This window comes from Vanellus vanellus (genome assembly GCF_965231255.1).
Source record: "Vanellus vanellus genome assembly, chromosome: 19".
Classification (NCBI taxonomy): Eukaryota; Metazoa; Chordata; class Aves; order Charadriiformes; family Charadriidae; genus Vanellus; species Vanellus vanellus.
The window spans coordinates 1,176,344-1,204,031 of NC_138924.1; the positions used below are offsets into that span (position 1 = coordinate 1,176,344).

At 49.9% G+C, this 27,688-nt stretch overlaps 3 protein-coding genes across 3 annotated transcripts in view; 1 reads left to right on the forward strand and 2 right to left on the reverse strand.

Annotated features, from left to right (window-relative positions):
• Positions 1 to 793: 793 nt before the first annotated feature.
• LOC309679555 (coiled-coil domain-containing protein 183-like) lies at positions 794 to 6,218 on the reverse strand (the record flags this gene model as incomplete). Its single annotated transcript, XM_082492903.1, has 14 exons — positions 794 to 900; positions 1,582 to 1,678; positions 1,776 to 2,042; positions 2,187 to 2,376; positions 2,716 to 2,876; positions 3,140 to 3,240; positions 3,338 to 3,389; positions 3,532 to 3,660; positions 4,051 to 4,173; positions 4,363 to 4,467; positions 4,604 to 4,771; positions 5,518 to 5,595; positions 5,757 to 5,878; positions 5,981 to 6,218. 14 exons carry the CDS (start codon positions 6,216 to 6,218, stop codon positions 794 to 796), a joined length of 1,938 nt encoding a protein of 645 aa, XP_082349029.1.
• A 1,992-nt stretch (positions 6,219 to 8,210) lies between these two features.
• On the reverse strand, positions 8,211 to 13,173 carry SBDS (SBDS ribosome maturation factor). Its single transcript, XM_082493001.1, has 5 exons — positions 13,005 to 13,173; positions 12,326 to 12,455; positions 10,364 to 10,564; positions 9,619 to 9,783; positions 8,211 to 9,054 (listed from the first exon to the last, which is right to left on the reverse strand). The coding sequence occupies exons 1-5, from the start codon at positions 13,130 to 13,132 to the stop codon at positions 8,926 to 8,928; spliced, it is 753 nt and encodes a 250-aa protein (XP_082349127.1). The 5' UTR covers positions 13,133 to 13,173; the 3' UTR covers positions 8,211 to 8,925.
• A 2,384-nt stretch (positions 13,174 to 15,557) lies between these two features.
• LOC309679753 (S-adenosyl-L-methionine-dependent tRNA 4-demethylwyosine synthase TYW1-like) overlaps positions 15,558 to 27,688 on the forward strand; it is a gene marked incomplete at its 5' end in the record, with an annotated part of 124,535 nt that continues 112,404 nt past the window's right edge. Inside the window, 6 exons of the mRNA XM_082493140.1 lie at positions 15,558 to 15,686; positions 16,349 to 16,489; positions 17,041 to 17,142; positions 17,926 to 18,120; positions 19,322 to 19,603; positions 20,728 to 20,850. Of these exons, the coding sequence (XP_082349266.1) occupies positions 15,558 to 15,686; positions 16,349 to 16,489; positions 17,041 to 17,142; positions 17,926 to 18,120; positions 19,322 to 19,603; positions 20,728 to 20,850 (972 nt within the window). The remainder of the gene's footprint in view (positions 15,687 to 16,348; positions 16,490 to 17,040; positions 17,143 to 17,925; positions 18,121 to 19,321; positions 19,604 to 20,727; positions 20,851 to 27,688) is intronic.

Sequence of the window (27,688 nt, forward strand, 5' to 3'; positions counted from 1 at the left end):
GCAGAAACAGCCATTCCTTCCCTCCAATGATGATGTCACAAGTGATGTCAGCATGAAGTACAGGGACCAAGTAGAAATGGCAGTGAAAGCTTGGTCTGATGCTGACGTCCCCCTACAGATGTGGCTGAGGTGTGACTCTCCCGGGTCTCCAGCCAGGACTACAGGTGCCTGGCAGAAGCCCTTGGAGTTGGCTGTGCTTGGGGAAACAGCACCATCAATTTGCAGCATTGTTTTATGAGTGCCTTTGTAGAGAAGACTATGTGGCCTCCATGGTTGGATGCCCGTGACCCACCAGCAGGGCTGGAGATCCATCCCCAAGCCACAAGCTTGGTGTAGCATCCTCTGCTGTCTTAGGTCATGTTGGGTTAGACCTTACCTCCAGGCACCTCCCTGCAGCCCAAAAGTAATGCCTGATGTTTGCTTTGAGTTTTGAGTTATGAGTAGGAGTCACACAACCTGTGTGCAGGGACCAGGGGCGAGCAGGAGGGCGAGGGGCAGGGGGACATGGTGTGGGGACGGGGCTGCCTCCAAACCCAGCTCAACACCTTGCTCCCTGTGCGTCCCAGGAGGCAGACGTGATCTAGGACCCCCAATTCAGCCTTTACCACAGGCTTGGGAGGAGTGAAAAAGATTTGCTCTATTAAACCTGCTGGAAAAAGGGTACAACGGGTGGTCTGGGGCATCCAAAGAACAACGGGTGGTCTGGGGCATCCAAAGCACAACGGGTGCTCTGGGGCATCCAAAGAAGAACAGGTGCTCTGGGGCATCCAAAGCTCTCGTGGAACAAACACTACTACTTCTTCCGTTTCTTCTTGCTTTCGATCAGCTGCAGCCCCTGCTTCTTGATGTCTTCCCGGGTGAGGACAAGGCCGTGGTCTTTGTCAGCAAAATCAAAGGGGTCTGGAGGAGAGAGCGGAGAAGAGCGGTCTGAGGAGAGGCCGTGGGGCCACCTCCACTGTGCCTGTGCCCCCAGGGAGATCCAGCATGTTTTGGAGGGCTGGTGGCATCACGGTGAGCCCTCGTGCCAAGCCCTCCAGGTGCTACTGACTGGCTTTTCCACCCCAGCATCCCAGGGTGACCTGCAGGACCTGGCAACGCCACTGCCATGGCCCATCTCCAACACTGCTGGGGCTTCCCATAAAGGTCTGGAGCCATGGGGTGGTGGGCACAGCACCCGCTTCATTGAAAAAAGGTGGTAAGCTGCCAAAACCTCAGTGGCTCCTCAAAGAGCATCCAATAGGAGGAGGCCACAGACAGACCCAAGCACTGGTTATTCTTTACAACCAGGTGATTTTAAAGACAAGGGTCTCCCTCCCTGCCCCACAGCACTTCACCTTGTTCCTGCTGTGGTTCAACACTCCCCACCCCACTGGCTGCCTTCGGCCTCCCACATCCCCACCTAAAACCACCACGCATGCTCAAAGCCTTGGAGGCAGCCAAGGTCAGCCCCAAGGTCTGGAGGCTCAACTCATAGGTTGGGGTCTGCTGGGACAGTGGGAGACAGGCAAAGATGGCCAGAAATCCCAGGGGGCAGGGGCTGGGGCATTTGCTGTGGGACGTGTCCCTGCTGTACTCTCCTACCTTGGATGCTACTGCCTATGTCATCCAAGGAAATCTTCAGGTTCCGTGGGTCATTGGCGGTTGTTTTCTCCAGAAAATTCCTGACCTTCACAAAAGTCTGTGAAAGACACCCTGGGTTAACTGCTGAAGGGGAGGTAGGTGTTAAAACCCAAGGGGTGTCCCACCTCAATGTCCCCCTGGGGGGGACACCCCACAGTGCTCAGTGCCACCTGGGGCTGTACTGCTCCATGGCTCTTCCCTGGGGCCACCTCTATCCTCCCATCTTGGGATGGGCCATCCAGGAGAGCCCTGTGTGGGTCCCCAAAGACCACAGCAGGGATGGAGCCCCCATGCACCTCATTGTTCTCATCGGGGCTGTGGCTGTCGGGGGGCAAGTTGGCCACCCGCTCCACCAGGTACTGCAACTTCTGCTCACAGTGCTGGAGCTTCTCCTCCATCCCCCCGGCCTTGGCAGAATCGTCCTAGAGTTAGAGAGAAAAGAACAACCTCGGTGGGGAAAATGAGCCTCTCGGGGTGATGGTGGCTGCACCAAGTGTCACCACACTGTGCTGTCTCACCACCAAGCACCAGCTGGGGCTGTCCTCACCCCAGAGCCACACGGGTACCTGGCCAGGCATGGTGATGCCATGCAGACGGGCGAAGAGGTTGTCAATGCCACTTTCAAACTCAACCAGGAGCTCCTGGTTCCTCAGCATCTGGGCTCGCATCTGCTCCAGCCGAGTCTCTTCCAACTGCAGGTTCATCCTCAGCTTCTCCTCCAGCTCCCTGGAGCCGATCACATTGACATCCATACAACTGCACAGGGGTGCAGAGATACCCCAAATCTGTTGCAAAAGCTGCTCAGGTTGCCCCCCCTCCCTCAACTGACTGCAGAGCAGAGGTGCTTCCTGCAACCCAACTCCATGCTGGTACCACTTCCCACGCCAGGCAAGGAGCAAGGGTCCTCCTGGTGCCACAGCAGGAGCTTTGGGTGCTCTGCCAGGAGCACCCTGCTCAGAAAACCTCCTGTTGTAGGAGGGGTGGGCAGCTGCAGTGGGATGGAGGAAGGGGTGCCCTGCTTGGACACCCATGCTGCACATGTCCCCCCTAAGGCTGGTGGCCCAGTTGACACAGCTGTCCGGAGACCAGCAGCACCTGGTCGTGTTGGGGGGCTTGCGAAACTTGAGCTCAGCCTGCTTCAGCTCCAGGTCCTTCAGCATCTCTGTCAGCACCTGCTTCTTCTCCTTGCACTCCTTGACATACTCCTCCAGGTCCACCGAGGACTTCTGCTGCGCCAGGAGCCTGCTGGGGATGTCCTGGCCAGAGGAGAGCACCACAAGGACTCAGCCCATGGTGCTCCTGCAGGGTACCAGGTCTGGGCCGTGGCCTCGAGGAGGTTTCTGCACCACGGACCGCTGCAAGCTCACGGCATGGAGAAAAGCAGCTCCATCCCTGCCCGCGAGAGAGGCTTTGGGGGGCTCCAGGGGCAGAGGAGAGCAGATAACCCCACAGTGAAACAAGGAGAGCAGAGAGCTCTCGGCTCCCCGTGGGTTTTACCAGAGACGGGTTTTTACGTTACCCAGAGGCGGGAGCACTGCACCGCAGCCTTGGCCTTCTCCATCTTCTCAGTCACCCAGGCGTCGCGCTCCATCTGGGACTTGGTGGCCTCCAGTTTGGTGTCTAGGGTGGGAGGGAAGAGGCAGGGAAGGATGCCCGTGGCTGCGCCCGTGTCCCACTCCCACCCCCCCCCCCCCCCTGCACCCCGCCAGGCACTCACCCTCCTGCTGGTCCAGGCCCGTGAAGTCCGTGGCGAGCTCGTACCTGGCTTGCTGCAAGGACGTTCATCGCTGATGCCCTGGGGGAGCTGGTCCTGCAGCCACCCCCCCAAAACCCATGGGGGGCTTGACACTGGTGCCTGCCGGCCGCCCACACCCCCTCCTGCGCCGGGCTCCCCCCCCCCCCCCAGCTCACCGCTCTCAGGTGCTTTTCGCTCGCTTCCTTCAGCCACAGCCTGTCGATGGGCACGTTCTGGGCAGCCAGAGAGCGGTACCTGAGCTCTCTCTCCGCACGGAACTGGGTTTCCATCTTGGCCATCTCCTCCTGGAGTATATCAGAGAAGGGGGAAGAGGCTGCCGAAGCTGGGATGGAACTTCGCGAGCCAGCTGAGCTTCTGGGATGGCCAGCGTCAGAAATGACACCCCCCCCCGCCCTCCATGTAGACAGGCTGGGAAGGAAACTGGGCAAGGAGGGCTGGAGGATGGAGAGTGCTGCCTTCGCCTGCTTCAGGCTGGCTGTCCCCAGCTCCAGGACGGCCTGGCCCAAAACCAAGATGTGGGAGGAGCTATGGGGGCATCTAGGTGCTGGTGGGTAAGCCCAGATCATCCTCTTTTGCTCTTTATTGCAGGAAGACTCACCAGCCTGGGCACGTGGCGCTGTCTGGGCACTATGGAGGGTGGAAGAGGGCTCCAAGGGCCCCCAGGACCATCTCACCTTGGTTACATCAGCAGCTTTGAGGGCACTGAAGGCCATGACCTCCATGTCTTCCAGCTCCTTGTGGTATTGGTTGGCCATCCCGCACAGGAGGTCCAGGTGCGGAGGCAGGCGGACCAGCTCCTGCGACACAGGGAGCCACAGCGCATCATCCCACCCAGCCTGGGGGTCCCCTGCGCGCTGTGACAGGGGATGGTGAGGAGCAGGAGGACCTCACCATGCCAGAAGGGTGTCCCACCAGCACAGCTCCTGGGGCACCTCACTGCCTTTGCAGGGGGAACGGGTGGGATGATGGCACAATGAGGAGCTCACCTTCCTCAGGACATCCCGCACCGCCAGGTACAGGGCGGTCACCCTCTGTCCAGCACGGACTTTTGTGACCATCTTCTCAACGTTGTTCTCCAGCTGGCGAATCACCTGGGGGGGAGACAGGATGGGGGGACCTGGGGTGACCCAGCACACCGAGCTCAGTGCCCACCCAGGGAACACGGGCATGGAGGTTAGATCAAAGCCCCCCGTGGGTGCTCTCACCCCAGGAAGGGGTCCTGGGTACCTGCACTTGTGCCTGGTGCCGCTTGTCATCCATCTTGACATCCTCCAGCTGCTTCAGCCGCCTCTGCAGCTCATCCCAGGTTTGGCTCCGCTGCCTCAGCTGGTACAGCAGCATGTTGCACGTGTTCACCCGCTCGTAGATTTTGGCCCGGAGCTTCTCCCGGGCCACCTGGATGGGCATGCGAGAGTTCGCCAAGGCTGGAGGCAGGGTTCGCTGGGCACCCGTGGGAGAAGGGGGTCCTGCCCGGAAAACTCCCCCCAAGGCAGAGCTGGGGACTCTGGGACACTGCGCCGGGGCATTGTCACTCCCTTGGCAGGACAGGGTCTGGGAGAGCTTTGCTCTGGGGCGCTGGTTGGGGTATGGCAGAGGTGGGCATCTGCTGATGGCAGCAGTGGGTCGCGCTGAGGGACTCTGCCTAAGGCAGCCCCGGGGCTGGGCGTCAATAAAATCGATCGGTGCCCCAGATGCGGATGCTGGCGGAGAGCGGTGGCACCACTCTGTCCCTGCAAGAGGCCCCCGGGGCAAAGGCAGCTCCGCTGGGCCACCGCCTCTATCTCCATGGGCTTATAACCAGGTCACAACCTTGGGACAGGCAGTGAAGGGCAGAGACAGCATCTCTCTCCCAGGGATGCAGCTGGATCCCGCAAGACCCCGGGCAGCCCCGGGGAGACACAGTAGGACAGCCAGGAGCTCTGCTGGGACAAAGAATCTGCTCAGGGAGCTAAAGAAGGACCTGCATGGATGGGTCCTGCAGTGGAAAGGGACTCATGGGACCACAGGTGAACACCCCCTGTCTTGCTGCACCAGCCCTGTGCCCTGTGTCCTTGTGCGGGCACCAGGGTCCCTCTGCCGTGCACCGTTCCCAGAGCCCCAGCCCCCTGCGAGCAGTCCGTGCCCGCCGGACCCGCCGTTACCTCCACCGTCTTCCTGGCCAAGGCGATGCCCAAGGGCTTCTGCGCTCCATAAGCCTCGGAGACGGTGAGCTTGTTGCACTGTGGGCAGGAGAGGGGCAGAGAAACCATCACCGTCAGCCTGGAGATGGTCACATCCTACTGCTGCCCTGCGCTGCCTGCTCCTGGAGAGGACCAGTGGAGGAGGTGGCTCTGCAGGGCCAGGACCAGGCAGGGGGACAGCAGGTGGGACCTGCCCGTACCTTCTGGACAATATCCAGGGCATGGATGTCTTCCTGCACCGCCTCACGCAGGCGGGGGAGCAGCTCTCTCTTCTGACTGAGCTTTTCCTCACACGACAGCGTGAAAATCTTCCTCCCTTGCTCTGGAGGACATTAAGGCGCTGTTGGTACCGTGCAGGACGATGTGGGGACCGCGATCCCCCCTCCCGCCCTGGGCCATCCCCACGAAGCCGAAGGGGCAGCACCTTGCAAGGTGATGACGGCGCGCAGCTCCTGGACGCGCTGGCTGAGGCTCGCTTTCCGGTCCGGCACGGCGCTGGTGCTCCCGCCGCGGCCCTCCAGCCCCGCTGCGTGTGTGGCAGCCATCACGGCTCCGCTGGTGGCCGGGCTGTGACCAGCGACTGAGCAGAGCTCCCTACGCTCACGGAACCGTCGCCGCGGCACCTCCAACTGCTGCACGCCACACACCTCCTGCTCGGCCATCACCGCCCACCGCTGCCCACAGCCCCTTCCTCTCTGCTGCTGCGAGCAACAGATTAATTAATAAGCAATGCCTGAGCTCCCCGAGGCCGGGCAGGCAGCGGGGATGCCCGCTGTGTTTCCCATCACCGTGGCTACGGCAGTTGCACCCCGCCCGGCCGGGGGAACCCTCCGAGCCCCACCAGAAACAGGGAGAACCTGTGTACACCTATACCCAAACACACGACCAGCGCTCTCCTGGAAGCTGCCAGCTTATTTCAAACGGCAAGGGGAGTCTATTGCTATTACCTAGATACGTACCTGCAGAAATTTCATTTAATTAGTTTGGAAACGTCATAAATTTTCAGTTAATTAGTGCAGGGAGTTACACTCCTATTGAAACGGGCAAGAACAAACCAGCTACCAACACCGACATTTATTTTGACGCTTACCATACATTCTTGCTGAACTACAAATATGACGAGAAATGCAAGCATGTACATTTATTCGTTGATAAATTAAATCAAGCTCCCTCCCCCAGAGAAAATCCTTAATGTTTGATTTGCAGAAAAAGACTTTATAAGGAAATTGCCTTCCCGGCACCAAGCTCATAAATCAGCTTAGATTGTTTCCGTAACTCAAGATCTTTAACCCGCAGCCATCCCGTTGTGCTCTAGGTGCTGAACACCGGAAACAAAGAAATTACAGGATTGTGAAATCAAGTATTACTGACACAATATCATCCGAGGCTCTTACTCAGTGTCTCATTTGCAGATTTATGAATTGCTTGTTAGCGCTAATTGCCAGTGACAAGCTTAATATCAACGTTATCAACTTCAGTGCTTCACAAAGTACACATAAGAGACGGCCGTTTGAAAGACAAGCAGTTAAGGGCTTGTACGCATGAGGAATCTTGCCAGTCTGTCCACGCATGTAGAGATCTCCACATTGAGACTGCATCCACGTGGCGAGTATACTAATTACACCGCTCAACTTTCCTAGCCAGTGTTTAAACACCAGGGAAGAATCCCCTGGGGGCAAGAGAAAGCATTTCAAACTGGATAAAGTGGTTCAGGAATCTTCGTTTCACCGGCCCTCAGCAAAACTCTGACTCTACAGCAGCAAGTCCTTCCAAAATATTACTGAAGAAATTTAACCCAACCTTGCACGAGCTCATGTCAACAGACTGCTGCAGGAATCAGCTTCCAAGAGGAAGCCTTTGACAAAGGATCTGGCGCTGCTGGCCCTCTGCACCTGACATGTCAAACCTCTCCTCCTCCAGATGACTTCAACTCTCCCTGCTTAAATTCTAGAAAATTCACAATGAGTTAACGGTACAAAGGAAAGGTCATGTCAGGGTACAAACCGGCGCTCTGTTTACTTGTCATAGAACAGGCAGAGTCATGCACTCTAAAAGCTAACCGCAAACAATGAACACGACGCATGCTCATCCGGGAGAGACCTCGGCATTGGCTAGCCCGCAGCTCCTGACTGGCTGCCTACTATCAGCATGGAAACAGGTACGCAATACTAAAGGCTTCTTAATTCCTGCTGGTTTAGCTTTTAGTCACCCAAGCATATACGCTTTGCCTGGTGGGATGCATTTTTACTATCTTCTTCTCCAGCTGTTGTCCTCTCTTCCCCTTTTCTTTGCAATAGTTCAACTTAAAAGCATTTGTTTAACACAGCTGAAACGGGGCAGAATTATCAAGAACCATATACTGTGCCTCAGGAGGCAGCTGGAAATTCTGTGCGTGTCTTAGAAAGCAGCATAAAAAAGACCAGAGGATAAAGGAAAGTTGCCAGAATTGTCCTCTATCGGACTAAGGAGAAAAGGGGCACATACAAACAGTTCCCGCTAGGGAATTACGGCCTCACAAAAGCCTGTCCACCTCAATGGCCAGAGGCCATCACCGCCCTTTCGAGATTCATTTTACCACGCGAATGAGAACAGCTCACAAGCGCAGACTTCCCCTTCGGCCCGCAAAGCATTGCCATGGCCAGAGACACCTCCTATACTATTAACAAAAATAATTCTTTTATTTCTTTCTGTATCTGTAATATATAAATAGATTATAGTTCATTTTTATTAATGTAGCTAAATATCTTTTACAAATAAGTTATTTGGAGAACGTTTTTTCTAAGTCAGCAAGTACTATTATATCCAGTGAAGGAAATCTGTAAGAATGGTCCTTTGAAGTACTCTAATTATCAAGCAGCCAATTATGGAAGTCTAAATTTTCATGCTGCCACGAGATCACCTTAGACATGATCCACACTTTGCACCGGTTTAGAAGTGAAAATGCAGCTCCCTTTTCTTCAGGTTCCTCTCCGCACATACAAAACTCACCCCTCGGTGACCTACGCAATCTTCCACTCCACACTGACAACTTAGAGCAAAAATGATGGGCACTGTATCAAACACTCTTCCACAGCAACCCTTAAAGCAACCCAAAGCTACAGTAACTTCCGTATCAAGTCTTAACTCAATCCTCATTAGTGCAACTCTGACACAAAATGTTCCTACAGGCAAACCCATTTGTAAACCAAGCAAGTGTAAAATGATAAAAAAAACAACCACACTGCATGGAAAAATCCCAAAGGATTAGTGTCAGAAAATATTTGGCAGCAAGAGACTGGAAAAAACATGAAGGCCTAACAGAAGAGAGTGGCTAACGCCAGTCATTTCGTAGGATGTTGTCAAAATAGAATCGCTCCAGGAAGGTTGTCATTATTCAAGCTTTTCATCTCCTTCCTCCACGTCTTTCAGACTGAGCACTTCCAGCGTTCCTCTGCCTTTTGTCTCGCTCCGGATCAGCTCATCAATCTCTCTGAAGCAGCCGGGGTCAATAAGGCACACCTGAAATATTTCACATTTCATCAGTCAAGCGATAATATTTCATTTTTATCAGCCCCCTTTCAAGGTGGCAGTGTTAGGTTAAGGGTTGGACTTGACAATCTCAAAGGTCTTCTCCAACCTAAATGACTCTACAATTCTAAAGTCCAATGTTAATTTTCATTAAAAAATTTAATGTTTAAGTGCTAAGAAGGACTTTGCAGAGTTGATAAGCGATTTCTATAAAGTAATCTTTCCACAGAAAGATTTGGTGGCCTGACCCACCAAATAAGTAAAAGTAACATCCCATATTTACAGAGACACTTATCGGTGTTGTAGGAGAGTCACTGCTAAGAGAAATGAGACTGTGCTGCTCCTCAGCTTGAAGCAGCAATCTCTGTGTAATAAAGGCTACTTTCATCACTAGGACTGTGTGAAATTTAAAAGTACAAATTACACCTCTGATTTAGAATCTCTGGTAAACTTGCAGCTTATCTAAAACATTTCCATGTATCAATTCATCTTCTAGTAAACCGTACAGGTGTAGTCAAATCAAGCATGAAACACAAGGACTGCTTTATCGCTTACAATTTCCAACTGTTCATGGAAGTCTTCATTCTCAATAACTTTAATCAGTGGCTTGAGCTTCTCTTTCAGTTTCTTCCCTTCCTTTGCTGGGAGAATAAATCGCAGCCTCATGTGAGCACGTTCAATTTGCATGGTCTCCTTTAACTGTCTGATCACTTCCAGTGCCTGTAAAGACGTTAAGAAGAAAGAGCATTTACACACCTGCTTAAAAAGCACCGCACAGATCAAAATCTCACATCCTTTGCACTAGCTTCAGACACATTTCTCAGTATTGATCACTGCCGCTCTGCTGCAGGGAGTTTGCTATTGCGCTATTTTGATAGATTAGCAAGAAAAGGCAGAGCTCTTGCTGTTTGTGATCACTTCAAACACTAAAAAAAATAGTCTGAAATAATGTTAAGTAGCGGTTATGCTGCAGAACAACAGAAACCCATGTGGCTCAGATGCAAAGCCTGATTTACGACCTCAATTTAAAATAAATCATAAAACTTTTATTTCTGTTCCAGGCATACCTCTGCTGCTTTAATTAAGTTTCTTTCTTCCTCCCTTCCCTGAACGGTTAGAAAACAAACTGCACGAGTTTCAGAGGCTGCTTGTATCCAGCATTCAACTGCCGGCCAGCTGAGTAATCATTCTGTGGGCTGTACCCCACAGGGTGTTGTTGATCCCTCTGTGACCACTAACAGAGAAACTACACTCGAAGAGAACACCGCTGAGCAGAAGCTGATTTTGCAAGAAAACTAACCTGCTGCTTCGTGCTCTTGTGGGGTTTGACAGAGTAGTGAATGTCCTTCATGGCTCTTTCAATAAGGATCACTGTGTACGGCCTCTTTGTTTCAGGATTCACACATTTGTCAGCCACAATAGTCGCGATGTCTCTAAACATCTGCTCCAGCTGTGTGTGTCGTTCTTTGTCCGATACCTGCAGCTCCCCTTTTGATAAAATCTGCACATTAAAAATAAAAAAATCAGTTAATAAACATCACAGATTTAACTAAAGACTGAAAACTCTAGTAACTTTGTTAAATTTAACAATTGTCTGAATGGTTTGATTAGATGTGATGTGCAGAAAAACTATATTAATGATGACAGACATTACGACAGACAACACTGGAAAGACTTCAGAGAAAAAAAAGCACCACCAAAACAATAAACTACAAGAAGAAAAGTGCAAATTTACTTGAATTCTCGTCACCCACAAGTCCACAGTTCATGTCCTACCAAGAAGGACTAAGAAGTTAGCTCTGTTCTTAACATTTAATTGCATTACCCAAAGTGAGCAACTGTCCCCTTCCTTTCTGTGCATCCTTGATAATATATCTTAGAATCATAGAATTGTCTAGGTTGGAAGGGATCTTGATGATCATCGAGTCCAACCACCAACCCAACACTGCCAAACCCACCACTAACCCACGTCCCTCAGCACCATGTCTGCCCGGCTTTTAAATACCTCCAGTGGTGGCGGTTCCACCACTGCCCTGGGCAGCCTGTTCCAATGTTTGACAACCCTTTCAGTGAAGAACTTTTTCCTAATATCCAATCTAAACCTGCCCTGGCATAACTCGAGGCCCTTTCCTCTTGTCCTACAGCTTGTTACTTGGGAGAAAAGACCAACCCCCCCTCCCCCCTATACCCCCCTTTCAGGGAGCTGTAGAGAGCGATCAGGTCTCCCCTCGGCCTCCTTTTCTCCAGCCTCAACACCCCCAGCTCCCTCAGCTGCTCCTCACAGGACTTGTGCTCCAGACCCCTCACCAGCTCCGTTGCCCTTCTCTGGACACGCTCCAGCACCTCAATGTCTTTCTTGCAGTGAGGGGCCCAAAACTGAACACAGCACTAGAGGTGGGGCCTCACCAGTGCCCAATACAGGGGGACGATCACTGCCCTCGTCCTGCTGGCCACGCTGTTCCTGACACAGGCCAGGATGCCACTGGCCTTCTTGGCCACCTGAGTACACTGCTGGCTCATGTTCAGAAGCTGTCCACCAACACCCCCAGGCCTTTCTCTGCCGGGCAGCTTTCCAGCCACTCCTCCCCAAGCCTGTGGCATCCGTGGGGTTGGTGTGACCCAAGTGCAGGGACCCGGGCACTCGGCCTTGTTGAACCTCACACCACTGCCCTTGGCCCATCGATGCAGCCTCTCCAGATCCCCCTGTAGGGCCTTCCTACCCTCAGGCAGGTTGACGCTCCCACCCAACTGAGTGTTGTCTGCAAACTCACTGAGGGTGCACTCGATCTGATCCCCTTGTCCAGGTCACTGATAAAGATATAAAATAGAACTGGCCCCAGTACCGAGCCCTGGGGACACCACTTGTGACCAGCTGCCAACTCGATTTAACTCCATTCACCACCACTCTCTGGGCACGGCCATCCAGCCAGTTTTTTACTCCAGTTAGGTGGGAAACTCTTCAGTGCTGGTTAACCTTTTTTGTGTGTCTGTAGTCATTAGTGCTTAGAAGCTGTATGTTACATAGAACACTCAGAAGTCTTTTCAGCCAGATGCATTTATAAAATTTAAGACTATGCCACAGAGTTAACAGTCATTTCTACCTGTTTCTTAACAAAACCCCAACCCTTTTGCCTACATCAGCGCTACATTCTGTGAAAACCTTCCAGTAAAAAAGCAACCTAACCACGTCTATGTGACTCTTATGTAAAACATTTGGAAAGTTTTCTCCAAGCTTTTACAATGCAAAGTGGTCGAAACATACCGTCTTACAGATTTCGGTTTGGTCATCTGTCCCAAATGCTTGAATGAGATCCTCCTTCTTCGCCACCTGGCCTTTGGAAACGTTGACAAACACCGTATGCGTCTGCAGGACCTCGTCGAGATCTTTCTCCCTAGAGATTAGGACAGGGTTAGAAAACCCATGAAATCAGCAACATAAGAGCGCGAGAGATTTTAGCAAGGAAGAACAAGTCCTGCTGCCAAGGTCTGAATCAGTGGGGCCTGTGAACTTCCGTCGTGCTTATGTCCCTCCCCAGGGAAGGGCAGGAGCACCACAGAATGCTAGGGTGCTCCCCCTGACTGGCTCCACACGGGACCCACCGTCCCCTTCCCTTTCACAGACGGGTACCATGCAACCTCCCGGGCTCCACCGCCGGGCCCCACACGGGCCTCCCCCTCCCCGGCTCCACAGCCGGGCCCCACACGGGCCTCCCCCTCCCCGGCTCCACCGCCGGGCCCCACACGGGCCTCCCCCTCCCCGGCTCCACCGCCGGGCCCCACACGGGCCTCCCCCTCCCCGCCTCCACAGCCGGGCCCCACACGGGCCTCCCCCTCCCCGCCTCCACAGCCGGGCCCCACACGGGCCTCTCCCCCACACGCTCCTCCCCCGCCCCAGCCGGCCCCCCTCGGGCCCTCCCCGGCGGCACCGTCCCGGCACTCACGCTCCGCTGCGCCATCCCATGACCTTGTTGCGGTAGCAGGCGATCTCGAAGCGCTTGCCGCCGCGCCGAGCCCGCACCACGGCCACGTTAGTGAGGCGGATCTGGTTGGTGGGGGTGAAGATGGACATGGCGGCCGCCGCTTCTTCGCCACCGGTGGGCGGGCAGGCGGGCGGGGCGCCCGGGAAGGGCGGGACCCGCAGGAGGGGCGGGCCCGCCCCACGCTGCATTTCCATTGGCCGTTGCTGCACATTCCCCGCCCCCGTTGCGCCGGCTAAAGCTGTCCGGGGGGAAACCGGAGGGGCGGCCGGAAGGGGTGGGAGGCGGCACGTGGCCTGGGGCGAGGGGCTGCCGGTGAGGGCCGGGGGCGAGCAGGGGGGCCCCAAAAACCGTGAGGGGGGTGAATGTGTGGGGTAATAACCGGGGGCGTGGGGCTAATAACGGTGAGGGGGGTGTATGGGGGGGGTGATAACCGTGAGGGGGGTGGGGGGGTAATAACCGTGAGGGAGGTGTATGGGGTGGTAAGAACTGTGAGGGAGGTGTGTGTGGGGGGTAAGAACCGTATGTGGGGCCCTAATAACCGTGAGGGGGTGTGTGTGTGGGGCTAATAACCATGAGAGGGGGTGTATGTCGGGGGAATAACTGCGGGGGGGGGGGGGGGTAATAACTGTGAGGGAGGTGTATGTTGGGCGGTAATAACCATGTGGGAGGCCTAATAACCATGAGGAAGGTGTATATGGGGGGCTAATAACTGGGGGGGGGGGTAATAACCTCGAGGGGGAGTGTGGAGGGGTAATAACTGTGAGGGAGGTGTATGTTGGGGGCTAATAACCATGTGGGTGGGCTAATAACCATAAGGGAGGTGTATGTGAGGGCTAATAACTGTGAGGGGGGGTAATAAACCATGAGGGAGGTGTTTGTGTGTGGGGGGTGCTAATAACCACAAGGGGGAGTGTGTGTGGGGGTAATAACCATAAGGGAGGTGTATGTTTGGGGGGGTAATAGCCGGGGGGGGGGGGGGGGGAGCTGATAACCTTGAGGGAGGTGTATGTGAGGGCTAATAATCGTGAGGGGGGGTAGTAACTGTGAGGGAGGTGTATGTGGGGGGCTGATAACCATGTTGAGGGGGGGTAATAAACCATGAGGGAGGTGTTTGTGTGTGGGGGGTGCTAATAACCATGAGGGGGAGTGTGGGGGGGTAATAACCGTGAGGGACATGTATGTTGGGGGGGTAATAGTGTGTGTGTGGGGCTGATAACTGTGAGGGGGGAGGGGGACAGGATGATGGATGGACAATAACTGAGGGGGAGGTCTGTGTTAGGGGCTTGCACAGAGGGGTGGTGGCGGGTGGGGGTGAGCACAGAGGAAGAATTAAATGGGGTGGGCTCAGGAGAAACTGGGGGGGCAGGGGAATGGGGGGCGGCTCCCAGCCGGGTGTCGGGCCTGGGGGGGGTGGGTGCTATGGGGTGATTGCTGGGGGCAGCTACAGGGGGCCTGTGGGATTGGGGTACCTGGGCTGCGGCGGGTTGCTGGAGATCCCCTCGAGGTGTTTGCTGCTTGCTGGGGCTGCCGACACAACGGCAAACGCTCTCAGCTCTTTTTTTGGGGGGGTTCAGTGTTGCTGGTGGAGGGGTGAGGAGGTTCCCCTGAAGTTTTTGATCTGGTACTCTAAGTAATAGCCCAGGGGAAAAGTAAGATAAAGTTTCCAGCCTCTTGGAAATACTTGGGTTCTGTGCTCATGTCTGATATCTGTAAAAACAAGATCTAGGAAGACTGCAGATAACAGTTGGAGGGTGTCATCTGTGTTTCTCCATCAATAAATGTCACAAACAAGCTTTACTTAAGCTCCTGAATGTTTTAGATGTTTCACAGGCACTGTGCAAGTGTGCTCCTGGCTACAACATTATGTACACTGAATTTTCAAGTTGGTTCAGAACAATCTCAGTTGTTCTGAATCAAACCTCGCCCACATGATAGAATTCTGAAAAAAGTGCTTTCAGTTGAATCCACGTTTCAGTCTGGCCTTGACACTCTGGGTCAAAGCTGTTGTAATCAGTGTGGTGTCTAATGCGTGCAAGAGTTCTCTTGGAGCTCTGTGGAGATGATTTCCCCCTTGAAACGGTGCCTTTTAGCTCCAGAGATCTGCGTGCAAAACTAAGGCCAGTACGATACAGTGGGTGTTTTGCAAGGACTTTTTACATTCAGACACTTGCACAGCAGTTTTCTTAGCAAGTTTACTTGCACAAGTAGTTTCTGCCTTTCCTTATAACAGAACCTGCTCTGTCTTAAGAAAAACCCAGGGTTTCTGCATGACAGTCTAAAATGAGAGATTGGATACACAGATGAAACACAGCTTACGCACCCCTCGGAAGGTGAAGGCTCCTTGATTTAATTGTAGTGTCTTGTCTTCAGCCAAAAGCTGTTTTCTGCGGAGAATGGGGATGATGTGAGTCTGTGGGTCCTGTATGATTATTTTCTTGTGTGCTTACTGTAAATTCATGCTGCAGGAACCTGCTCTTGCTGAATCTGTGATTTAATCTAGATTTAGATGTCTCAATGGATGCGTGGAACTTTTTCTACACCTGCCTGGTGTCCTTATGGCTGCACAGATTGTACATCTATTCTGTTGTTGCTTTTGGCATCAGCATTTGGATCGTCGTTCAGTTCTTCAAAACCAAAAAGAAGGTAAGTACTTTCGTCTGAAAAGACCTCAAAATCTGTGTGTGGAAGTGAGCAGTTGCTGTGTAAAGGTGCCCACTGATGCGGTGAAATATGCTATTTCGCTGTGAGCCCGCCTAGGTTGTTGCAAATCCCAAAGGTAGTTTCGTTCATCTGATGGTTATAATCCTCAGTCTGGATTGTTTTACGCTTGTGGGTAACTAAACATCCTGGTTGCTCTGATGTTAGAGCAGATCTCAGCTGAACGCTTCTCACTCTGTTACGAAGGACTTGTCAGCCTGGGTTGCTCTGTTGATTCAAGTAAATAGCTCTGCTTGTGCCTGGTGTTTTCAGGTTCATGTTTTCAGTGATGTTAATGATGAGGTTGGACTGGTTTTAGGATGGGAGGGGATTAGGCTGTTAAAGTTAAAACCTCTTCGTGCAGGTGAGTAAAGTTCTGTTGCACGAGTTGGGAGGTTCTCAGGTTCAGCTGGATCCTGTTATCTGCTGGGTGTGTGACATCAGTTTATTGTAGCGCAGCCTAGTTCAGAGAAACTGTGTTGCTCTAGGTGTGAGAAGCTTAAATGCTTTGACTGTTGCATTTGCATGGTACTGAGAGTCTGCTCCTGGGAAAACGGGGTTAACATCACTTTGAAAAGGGATTAAATGGAACAGTGCTCTCTTCCTAGGGTGAAAAATCCAATGTGAAGCCAGCTGCTTCTGAAGGAGCAGAAGACAAACTTGTAAATGGATATGCTACCCTGCAGGCAAAGGAAGTCTATGTTGCTGGGGTAAAGATTTTCTATGGGTCCCAGACTGGCACAGCAAAGGTATGTTACTCCCCCCCACTTGAAGTTGGTTTGAAATATTGTTGAGATTCAAATACGTTGCTTGTCTTAGAAACACTGCACTGTGTAAACATTTGAAAGTTCATCAGAACATACATTAGAAGTCACTGCCCAACATGAAGGATAAGTGATAACTGTATAAAAATAAATGTTATTCTACTCCCTTTGTTGAAGTGGGGCATTCAGTAGAGACTGGTTATGAAGCTTAAAATTTACTCTTAAAATATACTCTTAATTTGCTCACAGATCTTATTAGAGGAAGCTGCTGTTTTAGTTATTTTCTTTCTCAACAAGAAACTTAATTTGTGTGCAAGTAAAATCATTAGTCATTAAAATTCACGTAATTCTTTTCAGCCAGTGTACCTCACCTTTTAAAATGTGAGGAATTACTGGTCAAGTGTCCAATTCTCATGTGTTATTGTTCTTCCTGTGCTGGGAGACCTCTTGTGACTGTTGGCCATAGCAGGGCTTTTTTGACCCTTAAAATAGTTGGGTGGAAGTAACTGATAACTTTCTACGCTTCTTTTTTTCAGAAATTTGCCACAGGTCTGGCTGAAGCAGTTATTTCCCTTAATCTGCCTGTGGAAGTCATTAGCATGGGAGACTATGATCCAGATGATTGTTTAGCAGAGGAGGTAGGTACCTCGTATATATGGACAATAAATACAAGCTTCTCCTGGGATTGTGGAGGCTCTTTTCTTCTTTCTTGTATTTCTCTCTTGTTATCCTGGAAATCCCCAAAGCTGTGTGTTGAAAATTAGTTCCCTTCTGCACAAGCAAGTATAGCCCATCAACCCTCAGCTGAAAATACCAGAATTTTGAAAATTACTAGGAAGATTGTGTGGAATATCTTGATACTGAGGTGATTTTTTTTGTATGAGCTAGTTCAGGTGTGAGTTATGCACCAGGTCTGCCTGTTCTGTCCCTGGCAGTGTACACCTGGGGAAGGGTTCAAAACCAGAACAAATAGATGGTGATACTTCTGCAGCCTTCAAAGACTACAAGTTAAACTTTTTGGGAGGTGTGTTTATATTGAGTCATCAGTGATGGATCTTTCTTCCATGAATATTGATAGTTGCTTGTTGAATCTGTGGGAGACTTTATCACTGCAAGAGGCTGTTCAAGAAGCTGTTGATTGGGGTAGGGAAGGTGGGTGTCCGGTTGTGTTTTGCCACCATGTCTCTGTTAGGTAGGGGGGAAAACAGTTTAAGATGGCTTTGCAGGGAGGAGGGCTGTTCACCACTGTTGGATTTATCCCCTGCAGCATCCCAAACCAAAGATTCTTAACCCACTTAGCAAAATGCCTGACTCTTGACTTCTTGCAACTGTGTGCGTGTTCCAGCTCTCTTCTTGATGTAAAGTGTCTGGGGGAAAAAAATGCAGTGATCTCTTCTATTCTGTTCTCTTTATATTATCAGACAACCAGCAGGAACATTTGTGTGTTCTTGGTAGCTACATACACAGATGGACAGCCAACTGAGAGCGCAGCGTGGTTCTGCAAGTGGTTAGGAGAGGCTGCGAATGACTTCCGCTTTGGGAAAATGTATCTGAAAGGCCTGAGATACGCTGTGTTTGGCTTGGGAAACTCAGTTTATGTTGATCATTACAACACAGTAAGTATCCCCTGTGCACCTTTCTTTGATTTCTGCTCCTCTGAAAGGCTAAACCTTGTTAAATGCTACAAAAACTGAATGATACTGGTAGTTTCTGTGAGAATTGCAGCCATTGTGCGGACTTCATTAGAGACTGGGTTTAGCGCAGGGACAGTGCAGCTTTGAAGCAATTGTGCTGCTCCTTTAAATGGGAAAGTCCCATAAGCACTGCCTTAATTTAGGAGGTGTGAGAATATATTTGGTGAATCCTTACTGACTTAAAGTCACAGAATCCCAAACTGGTCAGGGTTGGAAGTGCCCTCTGGAGCTCCCCCAGTGCCACCCCCCACCAGAGCAGGGGCACCTCCAGCAGTGGCGCAGGACACGTCCAGGCGGGTTTGGAATGGCTCCAGAGGGGGAGACTCCCCCCCTCCTCTCTGGGCAGCTGTGCCAGTGCTCTGCCGCCCGCACAGGAGAGAAGTCCCTCCTCAGGTTGAGATGGAACTTCCCATGGTCACGTTTGTGCCCGTTCCCTCTTGTCCTGTCACTGGGCACCACTGGAAAAAGCCTGTTCCCATCCCCCGGCACCCTCCCTTTGGGGATTTATAAGCATTGATAAGATCCCCCTCAGTCTTCTTTTCTCCAGCCTGAAAAGCCCCATGTCCCTCAACCTTTCCCAGCTTTGAAAGCTTTATATCAGTGCAAGAGGATAGAGTACTCTAAATTCTTTCACTTGCTGCCTTTTAGTTTTGAGCACTTTTCTGTCTTATGTACTTTGCTGTATTGTGTGGGTTTTAGCTTTATTTCCTGATGTAAAATATGACAATATCTTAACCTGGTAATTAGTTTCATCTCAGAGAAATGGCATGACTTTTCACCAGGTGGTTATGTTCGTATGGCTGTGGCCATATGAAATGTGATGTGTGGACATTTTGACCAACAAGCATAGCACAAAGAAGCTTGTTCCCCGAGTTCCTCTCTTATCCCATTGGTGTGATAGCAGAGGTGTTTTCAGATGGGAGCCAGAGGGTGCGTGGTATGTTCAGACTGACTTGTGGCCGTGCTCTGAGTCAGCAGGTGAGAGGGAGTCCAGAATTCCCGGCTGTGCACTGCTGTGGAGCTTACTAGCTCTGTTTCCAGGCTTGGTCCTTACTTCCTTAATTACCTGCATTGTTTAACTTGGGCTTCATTTGACTTCCCTCTAACTCTTATCCTGTCCTAGGTTGGAAGAAATATTGACAGGTGGCTGTGGATGCTCAGCGCCAGCCGTATCATGACTCGTGCCGAGGGGGACTGCAATGTCGCCCAGAGCAAGCATGGCAGCATCGAGGCCGACTTTGAAGCCTGGAAAGCCAAGTTCCTCAGTCGGCTCCAGGCGCTCTGCAGAGGGGAAAAGAAGCCCTGCAGTGGGAAATGCAAGAAAGGGAAGTGCAAATCTTCAAGGAAGCAGACCAAAGAGAGCTCAGATCATGAACATGGGGCATCAGAACATGAGAATACTGAGGTAGAGCCAAAATCTGTGGGGACCTTGTTTCTGGTTTAGTGCCCCTTGGAGCACTATTTGACTTGTCTCCTTCCTCCTACAGCTCAGGGGGGTGCTGTGGGAGCTTGATGCTTCCTTGTCGTGGAGCAGAGGGGGAAGAGGGATGAGATCCTATGGCAGATAACAGGTAGAATAAGCTGTCCAAAAAGAAGGACCTAACATGTAGGCTAGAGAGCATTTATATGATGAGGGGGTCTTCCTTCTGAACAGGGGGAGGTATATGTTGTGACAGATGCTCTGGGAAGCCAGTGTGGGTTCTCATCAGAGTCTGTCTCATGGCCAAGTGAAACAGTTTTAGTTAACTGTGGGCAGTTAACCTGCTTCCACTTCAACTTGTTGAAGCTTAGATGCTTTACCTGCATCCCAAGTTTTTTTTCCAAAGGCAGTTTTTGAATAAGAAGTCCTCTCTCCTGCTCTACAGTGCAAAATCCCGAGCTGCTATGGCACTTTAACCCTCCCTGCGCGCCATTTATTGTGGATTTGAGATGATTGCTATGGCCACGTTGAATTTTGTAGGAAAATTGGGGCTCTTCTGGCTGCGTGGGTTTGAGAGTTCTCACTGCTGCAGGAACAAGAGGAATAAATCTTGCTGTTACAGCACAACAGCCTTGGTGTATCTTTGCTGTGTACAGAAGGGGAGACATCTTATCTGCTTTGTGGAGAGGTTGACTTGGAGAGCGTATCTCTCGCTCCCTGTTCGTTCAGGCAGGGGCACTTGGAGGAGTTAAAGGGGTTTAGGCTTCTAGATCGTCGTAGTGTGCAGTGGGAGTTGGGTTCCTCTCTATGGCTTCTCATGTGGTCGGATAGGCACATGAGGAAAACAGAGCAGTCTGGAGGCAGGATATCAGGACTGAGTTTCAGGTGGTCTGTGTGCTACTGAACTCTTAAAAATACACACTGATAAAAGTCCCGAGTTTAAATGCATCTCATATATATTATACAGGTTATTGGCAGATTACTTCTTGTTTTTCCGCAGTCTTTACTGATTGTGAGAGCTGATTTCACTGGTTACCATAGATGAAGGTCTTATGTTTAAGGCTCAAATACATTCCTAATTTTTTTTTTTTCTCTTATCTCTTACACAGGCAGAAGAGTTGTTTGAAACCAGTAGCGAGGAGGAGGCTGATGCTGAGGAAGCTGGGGGCACAAATGCTGTTGTTGATGTTGAAGATCTTGGCAATATCATGAGCTACATGAAGAAAGCAAAGGTACCACTGTTAGAGCGAGTATAGAGCTGTCTTTGTCACCGATCAGTTAAATTGCTTAAAAGATTACCTGCTGGATTCAAATCTGTAGGGTCTAATTGGAGGGATAGTAAAATATGAGCTGTTGGAGGACCTGTCCCAAAAAAGGACATACTTGGAGGTGTGTTGGATCCAGTTACTGGCTGACTTGTTCACCGAGCAAATGCTGCAATGGTAACCTGTTGTTTTCAGTCTGAGAGAAGTGACTTCCACAACTAACATTCAGATCTGAACGTACATCTCTGCCACTGTGATTCACCGTCCGGTGTCTAAACACAAACCCTATTACTGGATCTGCCTGTGGGTACGTCAGCTGAAATGCAGACATGTGTTGTACTGGTATGTCGTGACGGGGAGCAAAGCTGCAGGTGGAGTGGTAACACACTGCTGCAAGACCTTCTATGTCTTGCTCACTGCTGCCCTAAGATGAGGTGCTATGCCTGCAGAGCAAGTCGGTGAGCTTGATCTGACCTGTGCCGAGCCTGTCAAAGACAACCGTAATTCCTGCTTTATTTCAGGGTGTTACTGTCTCTGTTTCTGAGCGGTTCTGTTCATGTTTCTTTTTCTGTGTTAAGTCTGCAAACAGGATATATCAAACTCATTGATTTGGTTAGCACACAAAAAGGGGTGAGGGTATAACTAGCTATTAGGTGAAGCCTTGGTGTGCTCCCCATACTCTTTGCTGGCTGAGACGCTGGTGGTTGGGATGGGAAGGGTTGGCCCCAGGATGGACTGGTGATGTGCTGTGTTGCCATCTGCTGACTCTTGTTTTCCCCTTAGTGATCTTTCCATGGTGGTGTCTTTCCTCGTGAACCCTTGAGCTGCTCTCCATCCCCCTCTCAACAGACCTACCTCTGTCTGCAGTTACACCTTCCTGATCTTGCGTGCCTCTACGGTGTGGATTTCTGAGCTCTTTCCCAAAACTTAACAATTTCCTCAGCAGTCTGAGCTGAGGTGACACCGCTGGGCCACAGCAAGCCAGGCCTTGGGTCACAGGAGCCTGCGTGCTTAGGAGGGACGCTTAGGGGTTTCAAGGGGAACGTGGGGGAGCTCTGTTCCTCGCCTTAGGGAGGGGGAAGGAAGCAAAACGCTTCTGCTTGTGATGCTGACAATTAGGAGAGTGGCCCCACTGACTTGGGGGCAATGCTGTGTAAGCTTGTATTGACTGGTGCGCTGCAGCTTGCAGGGGAACGATGCATGAGCCATTTGTCTTTACTCTGGAGAGAGGAAGGATCAACCTTTCTCCCTGTGTACCTGTGCTGTGAAGTGGTCCCCTCTTCCTCCCCTCCTGCGTGTGCTCGCCACTAGAGGTCACTGACAAAAAGGGAACTGGGTTTTCCGTAGCAGTGTGCCCTGGGAGATGCTTTAGAGCAGGGAAGGGAAGGTGGTGTCATCCAGCGGTTTTGTGAAAAATCGGGCATTGAGTTTTCACTGACCTGACAAAATATGGCAACACCGTGATCAAAGTGTAGTGTAAACCAGGAAAACAACATATTTTGGCCAGTTTACTCATAAAAAAAGTGAGCACAGTAATAAAATACTTCCTGCTCGTAGCTTCTCATGCTCATTGTTCTGCTCGTGAGCACGGCTGAAGTCAGCGTGGTACGGTTTTATACATAGGTAGTGCAAATTCATTGCTGTCTACAACGTTGGCTGATGCATGATTCAAATGATTGACTGCTTTCTCCTTAATTTCCTCATTGCTCTGAGCAGTGTGAGCCTGTGTTTTGGATGTACAAGTTAATACAGAAGTGCAAGTGTCTGTGTAGATCAGGTTCTTGTGGCTCTGACCTAAGTAGCCCCTCTGATCTGAGGGATAGCTTCTGTCGGAGCACAGACGCTCGTCTGGAGTTGTAAGCTGCAGTTTGCGATCTGCTGCCCTTTCCTTGGAGGAGAGGGCAAACAGTCGTTCTGCCGTGACAGCTGAACGCTGCCCTCCTGCCTCTGCAGTTAAATCCTGAGCGTGCAAGTGTTGGTGCGGGACTGGGCGTACACTCGTACTGTGCATGGAAGGCTCTTTTGGATATCAGCTGTTGTGAGCTGATGAGACAAGAGGCTCTAAAACTCTGGATCAGCCCTTCTTTGTCATTGCTGCCACTGACTTGCACTGCTGTAACCATGTCTCAGGTTTTTAGATCAATTTTGAAACTGTAAACAGTGTAGTTCTCATTACTGGTCCTTTTATTCCTGTTCTGCATGGTTGATCTGCCTGGCTGCAGTCTACGGCTCTGGTTTCGTGCTTCTGTAACTAGAGCAGGTAATGGAGAAAGGGCCCTAAGTGGTGACTTCAACGTAAATCCTCAGTTCTCTTGAATGGGGGTGTCATTTCCAGAGGGACGGCTGGCTATGGCTGTGTGAATATTTCATGAGGGAGCCGGAACCGATGGCCGTCCCCATCATTAAGCTGAGAAAAAGAATGACTTTGTCTCGGTGGTGAATCTCCTGGGGAATGTGCGCATTGACTTGCAACAGGTTTTACGCAAACACTTGAATTGTAAAATGATCCCGTAGGGGCAGTTATTTACTATAACAAAAATAAATGCTGAAGAGTTGATATGAAAGAGCAGGATGATCTGCATTTATGACAGTAATTTATCATGATCAGGCGCTCTCGCTTCCAGGTGGGAAGACTTAGTTGTTTAAATCCAGCCTGTCTTGGTTTAAGGCACATCCTCACTTTAGTGGCTGTGAGTTTGTGCCATGAGAAGGTTTCTTTTTTTCAGATGAGGTTACGTTGTCCCTTTAGCCATTTTTTTTTTTTTCTTCTGTTGCAGAATGCTGAACTGTATAAAATTAGTTTGGCACTTTTGTTGTACACTGTAATCTGTTGTCTTGCAGTAATTCCTACCAACACAGGCAAGTGTTTTGGGTTTTTGTATCTGAACTATCCATAGCTATCAAGTTTGAAGAAAACTTGTTGTTTTCAGGGTTATATCACAGACACTTCTTCATCTGCAGAGTTACTTGGATTTGAAATGTGCCTGTTTTCAGCATGGGTTTTGTGGATGTCAGTGCTTGTGTATGAACTCCTCTGCATATGGGAGATAGACTAGCGGGTTCTGCCTTGTCCAATATAGTTAATTTGAAACGCTTTAGGGTCCAGCTTTGATCTCTCTTGCAGGTATGTATTGCCTTTTGTGAGAATCACTAGCAGATAAGACAGATGTGCAGTCACAGATAGTCATAATTCCTTGTCCTGCCTTTTATGGGATGGCAGAGGGAGGCTGTGGAGGTGACTGTGTCTAATAAATGTTTGTTCGCATCTCTGCAGGTGATCTTAATTTAATTTTGTATCCATCTCCTATTGCTCGTCTTGATGGAAATCGAGGCTGAGTTTTGTTTTACAGCTTTTTTCCCCCCATATGCTGCAGCTTCATTGCACTTTTATAAAGTATTGTCAAAGGGCTTGAGACAGGTACTGGATTCTTGCAGTCGTTTGGGTCAGGCAGATGGATTCAGGAGTTCAAGGTGAGTGCCGGAACCTCTCTTCCTGCTGGAGTTGTAGCTGTTATATACTCTCCCTTGGAAAAGAGATGGATTTTTAAAGAGTTTCTGAGGGTAAAGGTATGCAGTTCAAGGTGATGGCACCTTCTGTACACTAAGCCTGAGCACAAAAATTGGCACGAGGTTGGGTGACAATAGGAAATAATTCAAATACATAAAACGATGGCTGATACAAAGGCAAATCACACATTTTGTTTACCAAATCTTATACTATGTGGTGGTGACTACTTCATAGCTGCTAAAATCCAGCCCTCTATTATTTTCCTAAGTAATTAAATTTTTGTAACTTGCTGCAGGTGATATAGTTGCAGGTGATGCTTATGAGGGTCCTGAACTGGAATCAAACCTTTATGGCAGTACAGGTAATGCCTATGCATTCACAGAGGGAATTGCTGGGCACAAAAGTCCCAACAGTGCAGGACAGGACCATGGCCTGAAGGAGGGCTGGAGAGGTCTGAGGCTGTGGTGCCAGGCTTGGGTGATGAACAGCTTTGTGGGTTAAGGTCTGCAGTTTCTCTGCGCTTCCTGGGGAGGGACATTTTACAAGGGCATGTAGTAATAGGATGAGGGGGAATGACTTCAAACTGGAAGAAGGGAGGTTTAGATTAAATATTAGGAAGAAATTCTTCCCTGTAAGGGCAGTGAGCCCCTGGCGCAGGTTGCCCTGAGAAGCTGTGGCTGCCCCATCCCTGGAGGTGTTCAAGGCCGGGTTGGACGGGGCTTGGAGCAACCCGGGCTGGTGGGAGGTGTCCCTGCCCAGGGCAGGGGGGTGGGACTGGATGATCTTCAAGGTCCCTTCCAACCCAAACCATTCTTTGATTCCTACCCTTCCAGCTGCTTTTTCCTTTTTTTTTTTTTTTTTTAAGGCTGAGAACCTGGGCCCGTTCTCCAAATTGCTCTTATGCAGCAGCAGAAGGCAGTGGTGGTTCTTAGCGGATTTAATAACTAAGTGGACTTCACTTTTATAGTTGTGGCACACTTTCCCTGTCCTCCAAACTCACTCCCCTGAAATGTATGTATCAGATAAAATGTGAAATCCAATGGGTATGTTTGTGGCCTGCGAGACTGCTATTAATCATAGGGACACAATTTCTTAATGTAGATTATCTCCCACAGCTGGGAGATTGTGATAAACTAGAATGACAGATCAATCTCTACTTGTTCCCAGGGAATGAAATGGCTTTATTAACCTTCATATTTATAAACTGCAGGCATGAGTAATGGTAATAATCGTCTCCTAATTTTTTTTGGATGGGTTGGGAAGTAATCAAATGGGCATATTTTGTTGACACAATTTTGAGATTAATATTCTTGTTTTCTAAAACAAGAAGTTTAGTGGTGCCGATAGTCACATTTGCAATGTAAATACAGGGGAAGGGTGTGTGTGTGAGAAAGTAAGATTGAGTTTATAGGAAACAAAATGTGTCCCAGAGAGCGTGTTCAAGAAGTTTCTGTTTAATCCTTTGTCCATTTGCTGCAGGGGAGGTTTTCTGATCCCCTTTGGCAGTCTTTCCTCAAAAGTCATCCTACGTTAGCCATTTTACCACCACCGGGACTGTAAAACACAATTTGCAATGTTTCTTAAGAGCCTTTTGTGATCATCTGGCTGCTATGGAAGACCAACCTTCGCTGACACTGGGTGATGAGACTTTTAATGAACTTGGCTGGAGTTTTATTTGAAATGGGGCAGTGAGTTTTAAGATTTACAAACTTAAGGTATAAAGTTTACAGGCTAAGTGTTACTGCAGAAACTTTTAGAGTATGCAAGAATTGTTAGCTGTATTTTAGCCGAATTGAATAAGGCTGGGGTACTTCACTGTCAGATTTAGAAACAGCTAAAACCGATGTGCACATTTAGAGCTCTCCAAAAACTTTCTCTGACTTTTAATGGGTGAAAGATTCCTATAGGAGAGACGTGCTCTTATCTGCAGCAGCTCAGTCTCTGGGCTTGATTTTGACCTCTGCTACTCTGGCTCAGAATTCAGTGTGACCCTACATTTTTAAAAAAGCTTTAAGAAACATCATTTAACTGCTTGGAGGCTACGTCTAGCATTAAAATCTGGATTTGTCACAGGGACACTTCACCCTTCCCATTTCCTATGTTCAAGTCTTTCTTCTCTAAACCTTGGCTACTGAAAAGAATTGCAATTCATAAAGAAAATTACAAGAGATCTTGAGGCTTGCCTTTTCTGTGTAAGACTTGGGAGTGCCCAATGAAAAGGAGGAAAAAAAGGAAAAAAAAATTACTTTCAAGGTAACCCCTGGCTAGACATTCTGTCTTTGACATGTGGTATGGTACTGGCTTCCTTGATGACCTTTGTAAAGGGTTTGGGGATCTACGAATGAAGACTCTTATTTTTTGCCCTTTGTGGTCAGTTCCATATCCCTTGCTCTTCTTTAGTCTGTTGTAAATTAGTCAGTAAATGTAGTAGTAGTGAAGCAAAGCTGATGGGTACAAAATATTCTGGAAGTCTGAAGTTCCCTTGATTATTTGGCTTCCTTTTCCTTTTTTTTTCCCCCAATCTTTTCTTGACTGCATCTGTTGTTGGAGGTGATCAGGGTTTAGTCTGCAGCAGTCCAGCCTATCTGCTTACTATTTCTCACAAACTTTGTGCTGTGTTTCTTGGGTGTTTAATTTTTCCTGTGCATTTTTTTTTAAGGTGCTTGCCAGCCAAATAACACAGTTGCACAAAGTCCACAAATCAGTGCACAGACAGTAATTATCTGCTGATGGTAATTACTGGGAGAAGCATGGAGGAAGTGGCCCATTGACTTCGCTGCTGAATCTAAGGAGAGAGCAGTGTGAGGTTGTCCTGTGGGAGCACAGCATCTGTTGCCAAATAAATACGTTGTTTGGGTAAGGTGTTGTGAGGTACAGTAAATGTGTCCGTGTTCTGCTGGACAAGCCCTGCTGATCGGTCATTTGGCAGTGAGCCTGTCCACGTGTAGTCTCCAGTCAAACCTTCTTATTTGCTGTGACTGCCCAGTGGTCAGTATACTTTATAAGTGGCTCTCAACTGCAAAAATACACATCTTTGACTTGCTTAGTGTCCTGCCCCTCTGCGTGAAGGGCAGCATCAGTTATGGACAGTGGGAGCTGCTTTTTCTTGCCTGGCATGAGGTGAGCCACAATTTTGCTTCCTTTGCTGATACTTGGGCTGCCAGAGCAGGCAAAGGATCTCCCCTCTTCGTGTCAGAGCTGATATTCTGACATGCCTCTTTTGCTGTGAGTTGCGGAGGCTCGGCATGAGATGAGGACTGTGTTTTGCTAGGAGTTGTCAATATGCGAATGAGATGG